The sequence below is a fragment of the Polypterus senegalus genome, chromosome 9 (assembly GCF_016835505.1).
Source record: "Polypterus senegalus isolate Bchr_013 chromosome 9, ASM1683550v1, whole genome shotgun sequence".
In the NCBI taxonomy this organism is placed as follows: Eukaryota; Metazoa; Chordata; class Cladistia; order Polypteriformes; family Polypteridae; genus Polypterus; species Polypterus senegalus.
The window spans coordinates 105,162,505-105,175,004 of NC_053162.1; the positions used below are offsets into that span (position 1 = coordinate 105,162,505).

Sequence of the window (12,500 nt, forward strand, 5' to 3'; positions counted from 1 at the left end):
GGAAATCATGCATTGACAAAAGCTCCCTTTGCTTGTAATGCAAAGTGTGATTAAATGCATTATTTTTCAACGCTGTTATGGAGCACATGCATCAAAGCTTCTCAGCTGTGCTTGTGCTAAGAAAAGGAAAGATTTTAAAAATAGCGTAACACGCTTGTCAATGTGACCTTTTGTAAGTAGTGCCTGGAGGATTCAGTGTGTTGAAACTCTAGAGACCGTGTGTGTATTAACTTGAGGTAAATGGGAGGGGAGATGATGACGTGACTCCCCACCGCCTTAACTGTCAATCCCCACAAACACAGTCTCTGAATTTGCATAAGCACACCCCTTCACCTACAATTTTAACTTAGTTACAAAGTGATCAAAACTCTCGTTTATATCCTGCGTCCTCTCATTAAACTTGTATCCCGCATTACCTGTGGGCATGCGAAACGCCAGCGTAGCCTGTCTATGAACTTAATTTAAAGTTTAGGTTTACACCTTGCTTTCTTTCCGAGCTAGCAGCACTCATGAATATGGTAGTATATGCCACTCGCTCGCTTCTTATTGTTTCGCTGCCTTCTCAATTATATAATGCATGTTTTCTTAAGCGCTTTTTGTAGGTCTTCCTGGTTTTCTACGTACTGCGTTGACAGTCAGTTCACGTGATTACGTGGGAGGCGTGATGATGTCACCTAAACTCCCCCCTACGTCTTTGCAGCTCTACTCCATTACAGTTAATGGAGAAAAATACCTTCCAGTTATGACCATTAGGCGTAGAATTTCGAAATGAAACCTGTCCAACTTTTGTAAGTAAGCTGTAAGGAATGAGCCTGCCAAATTTCAGCCTTCTACCTACACGGGAAGTTGGAGAATTAGTGATGAGTGAGTGAGTGAGTGAGTGAGGGCTTTGCCTTTTATTAGTATAGATGTATATGTATATATGTATATGTATATATGCATATGTGTATATATATATGTATATGTGTATGTATATGTATATATATATGTATATGTATATGTATATAGATATGTATATAGATATACAGTGGTGTCAAAAACTATTTGCCCCCTTCCTGATTTCTTATTCTTTTTCATGTTTGTCAAACAAAATGTTTCTGATCAAACACATTTAACCATTAGTCAAATATAACACAAGTAAACACAAAATGCAGTTTTTAAATGATGGTTTTATTATTTAGGAGAAAAATCCAAACCTACATGGCCCTGTGTGAAAAAGTAATTGCCCCCTGAACCTAATAACTGGTTGGGCCACCCTTAGCAGCAATAACTGCAATCAAGTGTTTGTGATAACTTGCAAAGAGTCTTTTACAGCTCTGGAGGAATTTTGGCCCACTCATCTTTGCAGAATTGTTGTAATTCAGCTTTATTTGAGGGTTTTCTAGCATGAACTGCCTTTTTAAGGTCATGCCATAGCATCTCAATTGGATTCAGGTCAGGACTTTGACTAGGCCACTCCAAAGTCTTCATTTTGTTTTTCTTCAGCCATTCAGAGGTGGATTTGCTGGTGTGTTTTGGGTCATTGTCCTGTTGCAGCACCCAAGATCGCTTCAGCTTGAGTTGACGAACAGATGTCCGGACATTCTCCTTCAGGATTTTTTGGTAGACAGTAGAATTCATGGTTCCATCTATCACAGCAAGCCTTCCAGGTCCTGAAGCAGCAAAACAACCCCAGACCATCACACTACCACCACCATATTTTACTGTTGGTATGATGTTCTTTTGCTGAAATGCTGTGTTCCTTTCACGCCAGATGTAACGGGACTTTTGCCTCATCAGTCCACAAGATATTTTCCCAAAAGTCTTGGCAATCATTGAGATGTTTCTTAGCAAAATTGAGACAAGCCCTAATGTTCTTTTTGCTTAACAGTGGTTTGCGTCTTGGAAATCAGCCATGTAGGCCGTTTTTGCCCAGTCTCTTTCTTATGGTGGAGTCGTGAACACTGACCTTAATTGAGGCAAGTGAGGCCTGCAGTTCTTTAGACGCTGTCCTGGGGTCTTTGTGACCTCTCGGATGAGTCGCTCTGCGCTCTTGGGGTAATTTTGGTCGGCCGGCCACTCCTGGAAGGTTCACCACTGTTCCATGTTTTTGCCATTTGTGGATAATGGCTCTCACTGTGGTTCGCTGGAGTCCCAAAGCTTTAGAAATGGCTTTATAACCTTTACCAGACTGACAGATCTCAATTACTTCTGTTCTCATTTGTTCCTGAATTTCTTTGGATCTTGGCATGATGTCTAGCTTTTGAGGTGCTTTTGGTCTACTTCTCTGTGTCAGGCAGCTCCTATTTAAGTGATTTCTTGATTGAAACAGGTGTGGCAGTAATCAGGCCTGGGGTGGCTACGGAAATTGAACTCAGGTGTGATACACCACAGTTAGGTTATTTTTTAACTAGGGGGCAATTACTTTTTCACACAGGGCCATGTAGGTTTGGATTTTTTCTCCTAAATAATAAAACCATCATTTAAAAACTGCATTTTGTGTTTACTTGTGTTATATTTGACTAATGGTTAAATGTGTTTGATGATCAGAAACATTTTGTGTGACAAACATGCAAAAGAATAAGAAATCAGGAAGGGGGCAAATAGTTTTTCACACCATTGTAGATATATATTTATATATTAATATATATAGATATATATATATATATATATATATATATATATATATATATATATATATATATATATATATATATATATATATATATATATATATATATATGTGTATGTATATCAAGTTTTAAACAAGTATTTTAGTCATCAACAGTGTTTTCGTAGTTTCAAACATGATGCATTGCTTTGATGTTGCTTTTTCTGTTTAATTGACTTAATATTGTTTTGGAAAAATATTTTTTTCTTTCTTTTCAGAAACCAACCCAGACTTCAGTGGCAGTGTCAGCATCAGTGACCGCTCCACAGCCACCAGTTACAGTCATTACAGGATGTCAAAATCCCACTCAGGGTCAACCACAGCCAGCTGTTCAGTCTGCTATATCTTCCCAGGTTGCACCAAGTACAGGAGTTACCAGTTCTCCAGCACCTGGAGTTTCTGTCATTTCACAGGTATCAATGTTCTTTTTGCACAATCACAGAATAAGATATTTGGGTTTGTTTACATGTCCATTTATTTAATTATTGGATTTCCTAACTTTACATCATCAAGTTTAAAGCCTTTTCCTAAAAGTGCTAAATTACTAGTATATCTTATTATGTCAAATCATCCGTGTTTTTGTTGATAATGTATAAGTCATGGTCTGACTTATTTTTTCTTTCATAACATGTTAACACTTTAAGTGACTGATTTCACAATTCATTGGTTACTTGTAGTCTTTGTATTATTACTAGTTGTATTAATTATGATGAATTACTTTCCTCTGGAGTATCCATCCATCCATTATCCAATCCCCCACATCAACAACTACAGTGTCACAGGGGTCTGCTGGAACCAATCCCGGCCAATATAGGGCGCAAGGCAGGAAACAAACCCAGGGCAGGGCGCCAGCCCACCGCAGCCTCTGGAGTATAAGTTTGTTAAATATTTGCTAATGTTAATCAGCAAGATGGAGTTTTTGAGTTTTTTTTGGCCAATTAAATATAGCTTACACTGAATTTCATTGCCTTTCTAAAAGAAATCTATATAAATAAAACCATAGTTTATTTGTTTGTCTATTTATTCGAAAATCATTATTAAATAGCTATGCTGATATTTGTTTTTTTTACAAACGTTTGCATTTGTTTTGCTGTTGGTCCAACCTAAAATATAGACTTGCATGAGCTTTCCACCGCTTTTCTCCTTGATTGACTCCAGGAAGCAATCATTGTGTTGCCGTAAGTATCCTCAGTTATGTTTGTCTTGTGTGGCAAGAACTCTAGAAGCAAAAGTCCCAGAAGACAGAAAACTTTGCAGGCAAATTCATGGCAACTGTCTTAAACTTTTTTGGCTTGGGGGATGACTTGTGCTTCCACTGCATTAAGTCTGTTTTGGACTCCAGATCTTGTGATAGGCTCAAGTCTCATCTTCAGTCAACAAATGAAAAAATTCACTTGGTCTTCTTGGAGCATCTCCAAGTTCTCCTGACAGCACTGGAGCCTCGTGGCCTTCTGACCTGGTTTCAGCATTCTTGGAACCCATCTTGCACTGAACTTTGACTTGCCAAAATTTTCATTAATTATTTTCCAAACTGTACCTGCCAAGATGCCAATTTCTTCAGCTATTTGGGAAGCCTTAATTTGTCTATCTGACAAAATTAAATCCTCGACTTTATTGCACATTACTCTTGAAGTTGCTTCCACTGGCCATCCAGTATGAGGGTCATCTTCAGAGGACTTTCTACCCCACTTAAACTGCTTGCTTCAAAATTTTACTTTGTAGGAAGATGGAACAGACTCACCATAAACTATAGTTATGTGTTCATGGGTCTCCTTTGCCTTTTCCCCTTGTTTTGTGAGGACTTTATTTACTGAACGTTACTCCAGATCTAGCATTTTCTTATTTGATTCACATGAGGACTCTCCTGACATCTTGTCTCTTGAAATATTAGACTTGCACTGAGCCACAGCTACATTTGAGTAACCTTGAGACGTGTCACAACATGCCCCAACTTGATCAGCATGCTATCAATCAATCAATCAATCAATCAACATTTATTTATATAGCACATATTCATACAAAAAAATGTAGCTCAAAGTGCTTTACAAAATGAATAGAAAAATAGAAGACACAATAAAAAATAAACATAAGTCAACATTAATTAACATAGAATAAGAGTAAGGTCCGATGGCCAGGGTGGACAGAAAAACAAAAAACTCCAAAAGCTGGAGAAAAAATAAAATCTGTAGGGTTCCAGACCAAGAGACCGCCCAGTCCCTCTGGGCATTCTACCTAACATAAATCATCATATTTTCATGGAAGGACCTGATGATGATGGTCACTTAAACTTCTGGCTTTCAGTCCATCATTGTTGGAGCATCATGATGCTTTGAGTAGGTGGTGGTGGCGCAGGCCGCCACCACAAAGAAACCGGAAAAGAAACAAAGAGAGAGCAGGGTCCAGTACGGATTTTAGAGCCACCATGAATAGTTATTATGAAGAATTGAACATACAGAGTATCAGGATTATGTTAAAGTGAAGTTATAAAAAGGCCATGTTAAAGTAATGTGTTTTCAGCAGTGTTTTAAATTGCTCCACTGTATTTGCCTGGCGAATTCCTATCGGCAGGCTATTCCAGATTTTAGGTGAATAGCAGCAGAAGGCCGCCTCAGCACTTCTTTTAAGTTTAGCTTTTGGAATTATAAGGAGACACTCATTTGAAGATCTAAGGTTACGATTTGGAATATAACGTGTCAGGCATTCCGATATATAAGATGGAGCGAGATTATTTAAGGCTTTATAAACCATAAGCAGTATTTTAAAGTCAATCCTGAATGACACAGGCAACCAGTGTAGTGACATCAAAACTGGAGAAATGTGTTGGATTTTCTTTTCCCAGTTAGGATTCTAGCAGCTGCATTCTGCACTCGTTGCAAATGATTTATGTCTTTTTGGGTAGTCCTGAGAGGAGTGCGTTACAGTAATCTAGTCTACTGAAAACAAAAGCGTGAATTAATTTCTCAGCATCTTTCAATGATATAAGAGGTCTAACTTTAGCTATGTTTCTTAAATGAAAAATGCTGTCCTAGTGGTCTGATGAATATGCGATTTAAAATTCAGATTACAGTCAACGGTTACCCCTAAATTTTTTACTTCCGTCTTAACTTTTAATCCTAGTGCATTAAGTTTATTTCTGATAACCTCGCTGAATCCATTATTGCCAATTACCAAAATTTCAGTTTTCTCTTTATTTAGTTTGAGAAAATTACTATTCATCCATTCAGAAATACCAGTAAGACATTGTGTTAGTGTATCGAAAGAGTCGGAGTCATCAGGTGCTATAGATAAGTACAGCTGTGTGTCATCAGCATAGCTGTGGTAGCTCACATTGTAACCTGAGATAATCTGACCTAACGGAAGCATATAGATTGAGAATAACAGCGGACCCAGGATAGAGCCTTGTGGAACACCATATCGGATATCATGTGTCTTTGAGATTTGATTACCACAACTCACAAAGAATTTTCTCCCTGCCAGGTAGGATTCAAACCAATTTAAGACACTGCCAGAGAGGCCCACCCATTGACTAAGGCGATTTCTAAGAATATTATGATCAATGGTGTCAAATGCAGCACTCAGATCTAAGAGGATGAGAACAGATAAATGGCCTCTGTCTGCATTTACCCGCAAGTCATTTACTACTTTAACAAGTGCAGTTTCTGTACTGTGATTTGTTCTGAAGCCTGACTGAAAAGTATCAAGAATAGCATGTTTATTTAGGTGGTCATTTAACTGCATAATGACTGCCTTCTCTAAAATTTTACTTAAGAAGGGCAGGTTAGAAATGGGTCTAAAATTTTCAAATTTCAAATCTCTTTTCTTTCATACTCAGGTAGATAAAATATACACATAAAGGTAATCAGTTCAGGGGCAGTTATCTGAAAAAGATATTTAACAAGATGAAATATATTGCATGATGTTCTTTTGACTGCTAACCTATAATCTGCTTATGTGAATAAGTTCCAAGGTGTACGGGCATTGGTATTTTTATTACTTACATGTTTCTTCCGTAAAAAACACTGAGGTTCATTTAAGATACTATTAATTCTTTATACAGTGGAAAAACCATTGTTATCTAGTGGAATTACAAAATAAATAAATTGATAAACAACTTTTTTTTTTTTTCTTTCTTAGCTGTGTTCACCTCCTTAGCGTTAGACCTGAGGGTTACTCAGGCTGAGAAAACCGTGCTAAATGCGTTAGTCTAGAGTGTCACTTGGGAACTGTACAGATGCGTCTTGAGTATGTTTTAGCACCAAGAATCCCTGTAGAAGTGCTGTCAGTGCTGCCATTCTTTGGAGAAATTGTCTGAATGTTCGTTTTCACTAATTATTAAGTATCTGCACTTTACCAACAATGACGACTTTGTTGAGAATGCCCACTCACCACTGAAAATAAAGAAAATTTTAGAGATATGCCAGGCCTTTGTTGTAAAATTTCGGAGCATTTACATTCTGGACCATGATGTCAGCATCAATGAAAGTCTCATGGCTTGTAAGGGTAGACTGTCATGGATACATTACATCGTGTCAGAAAAGAGCAAGATTTGGCATAATGCTTTGTGAATCTAAAACGGGATACATTTGGAATTTGGTTCTGTACACAGGGAAAGGGACAAATGCAATCAGTATGGCGTTGCTACGTCATCTGTGCCGACTTTGATAGATGCTCTAGAAGCGAGGTGTGCTGGTAGCTTGACAAAAGAGTAAAGTGCTTGCGCTGAAAAGGAAGGACAAGTGTGTTTGAAATTTAACATCTTATTAAAGAAAGAAACATCCCCTAACAGGTCAAATCAGTCATCAGGCAGGAGAAAAGCTGTTCATTTTATCTTTTAATTATTCCTCAGCAAAATGCCTTGGAGGGAGCATTCTACAAATGCTGTCTATTAGAGCATGATGAGAATGGTCAGAGAAAACAAAGAATAGAGGTTCATTTTATAAACTACCAAATTTACATGCAATGTCAATAAATGCATATATTTTATTCTGAGTGGTTCATGGGTTTACACCCAGTTGATATATATAAAACTAGCAAAATACCCGCACTTCGCAGCGGAGAAGTAGTGTGTTAAAGAAGTTATGAAAAAGAAAAGGAAACATTTTAAAAATAATGTAACATGATTGTCAGTTGTATTTGGGCTTCCTACGTATATTGGAAGTTGCAGAAATAGTGAGGAGGGTTTCCCCTATTTATATATATATATATATATATATAGTTTAGGAGGCACAACTTTTTCCCCCCTTGGGTGTTGCAATAGGAGATGAAACATACCTAACTTTATTAAGTACACTGCAAGGAATGAGCATGTGAAATTTCAGCTTCCCACCTATATGGAAAGTGGGAGAATTAGTGATGAGATAGTGAGGGCTTTGCCTTTTATATGTATAGATAAGTCTGTTATATTTTGGTTCTTCTTATACCTTTGAGTTGCGCCACCACCCTTGAAATTTCTGCGCATGTAATAATTGTCCATTCTCGTTTATAGGACATCTGCTGATTTCTTAGTCATCCTTCAGTACATTTTGTATATTACATCAACCTTTCTTCTTGTACATTATTTATTTGACCATCTCAGTATTTTTCTTAAACCAATTCTTATATTTCAGTGTACATTTTGTTGTTCTCTTGACCTTTATCTGGTTTCCTGGTGTGCCTGAACAGGTTTCTGACATTTATTAAGCCTTTATGCTATTTCTTTAAGATGAATGCTATGTTACCCTAAAATTATTCTTCCATACTCCCCCCTTTGGGACTTTTTAAAATCCCACTAAAATTGTAAGGACCAGTTTCCTACTGTAACTCTATTCCCAATCTGTATAAAAATTGTATACAAAATACGTCCCCCGTTTGGGGCTTAAAAGAAGTAAAAGATTCCTAGCTAGCTGAATTTGGGGGATAATATAAAGCAGTGGAAATCATTAATACTGAAGATAAATTACATAAATCAATAACAGTTAACATTGAAAATCAAGTCAAACAATGACATTTATCAAAGTCCTTTTTCTTCAGAGTATCCTGGCATTACATGCTTTCTCCTGTAAATTTCAGATTTGTGTACCATAACCTCGCAACTTTCAAGTACGATGATAAAACATTGGCAACAACTATTTGATTTACTTCTTATCCAGCAAGTATTAGCTGTCTTAGTTCTCAGAAGTGTTCCTAGACCTATATTTTTCATCAATGGTCAGATCATTTAATTGGTGGTGGTGGTGGTGGTGGTGGTGATGGTGATGTTACAGACAACTGAACTATTTACTTAAACTAGGGACTGTGGACATTTTAATGGTCCCAATGATGTTTACAACAATAACCAGAGAGAGAATTCGTATACAAACCATGCTTGCATCCTCTTGCATCCATAAAGTTGCCCCAGTTTACATCCTGCTGTGGTCTTAAATTAGATGATAACCCTTGCTGCATAAAACCAGCTATCTTGCTAAAAGTAGGTGTCAATCCTCCCTCCAGAAGATGTCAGCTGTACTCTCATTAATGCAAGCCACTGGCTCATGTCAAGGTCACGTTAAAATTGCAAGGGTTCTACCCAAGCCTCTTATTGATGTTAGTCTTCTACCACCAGCTTGGATACTTGGTTTGTATCTGGATTTTCCAATTTCACAAACTGCACACTCACCTCTCCATGCATAAGACACTTCCATCTCTGTTGTGCTGAATTATTACTTTGTTTTGCTATCTTCTATATTACATAACTCCATGATGCCATAATATATTATTTGTCCATTATTGCCACCAACTATTTCTGTCTATATGGCCCTAATTACCCCAGTTCCTAAAAACACTGTTGGCACTATCCCACAAACTTCATTTCCTTAATGCCATGTTCTACAAACTTTAAAAGTTTGTACTGTACCCTGCATCTAATTTAGCACGTTTAAACTTTAAGGCCCAGTATAATAAAATGTGTGTCCTAATGGTGCATCTAATCCTAAGTTCCTAATACATTAATATTCACATTTGTTTTATCCTTCTGTATCAATTACTATTACACAATAAAATTCACATTCTTCATGAAAAACAATACTCAAAACAAATTGTGCATTTTGTTTGTATCAAGAGACTTGTAGTTTAAACTTTATCTTCACCTTATATCAGTAGATTTAGACATTTTGTCCTGAGTGTCTCTATTCCTAAAAAACTTGACCATACCTCAAGTTTACTTAAACTTTATTATTCATTCTGTTATTAAAATCAATAACCAAGAAAGCTTAAATTGGACTGACTTTTAACTGGTAATGCTACAAGTGCTAATAATCATATGTTAAAATTTGATTAATTGTAATTAACATTACATGCAAACGTTAATCCTTAAAACTTGTGTGTTTTTCACCAAGTATCAATAGACTTATTTGAAACATTTATCCAAAAATATTTACTCTTAACATTGCCTATTACTGTTAAGTACCGACCATGTTATGCTAATCACATTTTCTAAACTTGTTTAATTATACTACTCCATACAGATTTTGCCATACAGATTAAGCAATTTAAATAATAATTGTGCAGTATTTCCTTTAATAAAATAGTTACAAATATTCAATAAATACATATTGCTAATGTAGAGGAGTTCATTTGCCTTGCAGTGCTTGCAGATAATTAGCCTTTTTCTTCTATAACATCCATAACTCCATGGTTCAAATCTTCATATAAGACATTGATGCAGAAAAATACAGATTAGTTTGTGGTTCCAACTCCTAGGTCAAGAAGAATTCAATTACTTGGTCAACAGTTTTCATAAAATTGCAAATGAGTGGACAAATTGTAAGGTATTTCAAGCACAGTTAAAGTGGGCTCTGGCAAAGAACACAGAACGCTGCCAAGGTTATTATAGTTTTGCCTTTTTATATTAGTTTTTATTTCTATATGTTTTCTGATCTTACTTGGAAATTCAGCTTAGTTTTAGTTTTCCTTCATTGTGTATTTTTAGTTTTAGTTTAGTTTTTATTGTACAAAGACATTCCCATTTTATTTTTATATATATTAGTTTCAGTTTTAGTAATTATGGTACAGTTAAAAAAAACTACTATGGAGTTTAGCTTTTTTGTCACAATGAGACAGAACTGTACACTTAACAGGCTTGAATATAAGTTTAATGTTAGTGGAGGCTTACTACACGACACAGTTTATTGTTTTGTTTTTGAATATGAACAATTTTACATAATTGTATCATTTTTAAAATATTTTCATTGTCATTTGTGCTGAACAAATCTGCTCTGACTGTTGGCACTTTTGTTATTTTCCTTTAATTTCCCAGAATGGGCCAATTTGTAAGGAAAGCGAGGTGAAATTTAAAGCGTGAGGGTTTTTTACTCTGTCTACAGCACACAACATATCTTGCTCCAACAGCGATTTGCTTACAATGAATACCTTTGGAAGTGCTTTCAAAAATCTCAAACACTGGGCTTTGTTATTTTCTACAAAGCCATATTGATCTCTGTCTCCATCTCGGGCACAAACAATTTCTAGACAGAATTTTGCCCTTGCAGACCTAAAAAGATATACAAAAATAAGAAAATTGATTCTGCTGTGTTCTGACAGGTTTGACCATGAAAATCACGGAGGCTAAGAAAGAACAGGGCTCTTAGGCTTGAATTAGTGTGCAGACCCTACCTAGCTGTATTGAGGGAAACAAAGAAAAACAAGCATGTAGTGTGAAGGTTAGAGGCAGTGAGACTTGAGTAGCCCATATATAAGAACAGTAAACCAATAATGAGCAGAGCAATGGCAGCTAAGTATGGGCAGGCACAAAATGACAGAGACAGCTTCTGAGATTAAAAACAATATATACATTATCTAAACTGGTTTATCCAGAGCAGGATTGCATGAAACCTGCAGCCTACACAAGCAGGTTTGGATGCAAAGTGGGAGAAATCCCTGGTATGCAATATGTATGATATGGCAGCTGTTAAGAGCAAAAAGAATATGATATTTCAAATATCTGTTTTGAGAGAGAAACATTGAAAAAATGGGGACAGATATTTTAAATCATTCTGCTACTGGATTATTTGAATAATTCTGCTACTCACAATATCAGGTATTTTGAGCTGTGAATATGAACGGGAGTGGTCTCCCCTGGACTTTCTTGTGTACTCAGATATGGGGATGGATATTTGAGGAGTAAACTGCAAGACAATTATTATATTATGTACATTAAAGAACCATCAACAACAAACTTAATAACAAAATTAATAATATATTAATAACAATTATTATAAAAGTAAAGTTGAATAAATCAGACTGTGTAGCTGCATGAATTAAAAAAAAAAATCAAGCATGTGGTCAGGTAAAGTACCCCTTCCAGTTGATGGATTTTTCCCATAAGTTAATGCAGATCTACAGTTCTGGTATAAAAACCACATGCCAAATTTCATACATCTATCTAGTTGCGTTTTTAAGATATCGGGGGCAAACACACGCAGACATAATTTCAAAAATGGTATTTACAGACTTAGGGAGGTCTAAAATGTCAAGATTCATCAACATGGTCAAAAATGAATTCTAAAGGTCGCAAGTGCATGCACAAGTGTTCATTCAGTGTATCCATTATGTTCAGAAATAGATTCCTCAATAAAAATTTTCCTCTATAGTTGCTTCTAGTTTGGCCATTGTTGTGGACTCCACTCAGTTAAATGCATATTCATCAAAACAAGTTAATCATCACAATATAAAATAAAGTCAATCTATATATATATATATATATATATATATATATATATATATATATATATATATATATATCTGTATATATACTGTATATTGTGAACTTGGACCCGGACACACACAGACAGACATCTTAAATTCACCACACACTGTTTATTTACAACTATTATTT

The 12,500-nt window shown here is 36.0% G+C and overlaps 1 protein-coding gene across 2 annotated transcripts in view; it reads left to right on the top strand.

Annotated features, from left to right (window-relative positions):
• The window catches only part of LOC120535613 (transcription initiation factor TFIID subunit 4-like), a 472,321-nt gene that overhangs the window by 89,428 nt on the left and 370,393 nt on the right, over positions 1–12,500 (top strand). For both annotated transcript variants that reach the window (XM_039763563.1, XM_039763564.1), the window contains exon 4: positions 2,869–3,063. In XM_039763563.1, coding sequence (XP_039619497.1) covers positions 2,869–3,063 — 195 coding nt within the window. The remainder of the gene's footprint in view (positions 1–2,868; positions 3,064–12,500) is intronic.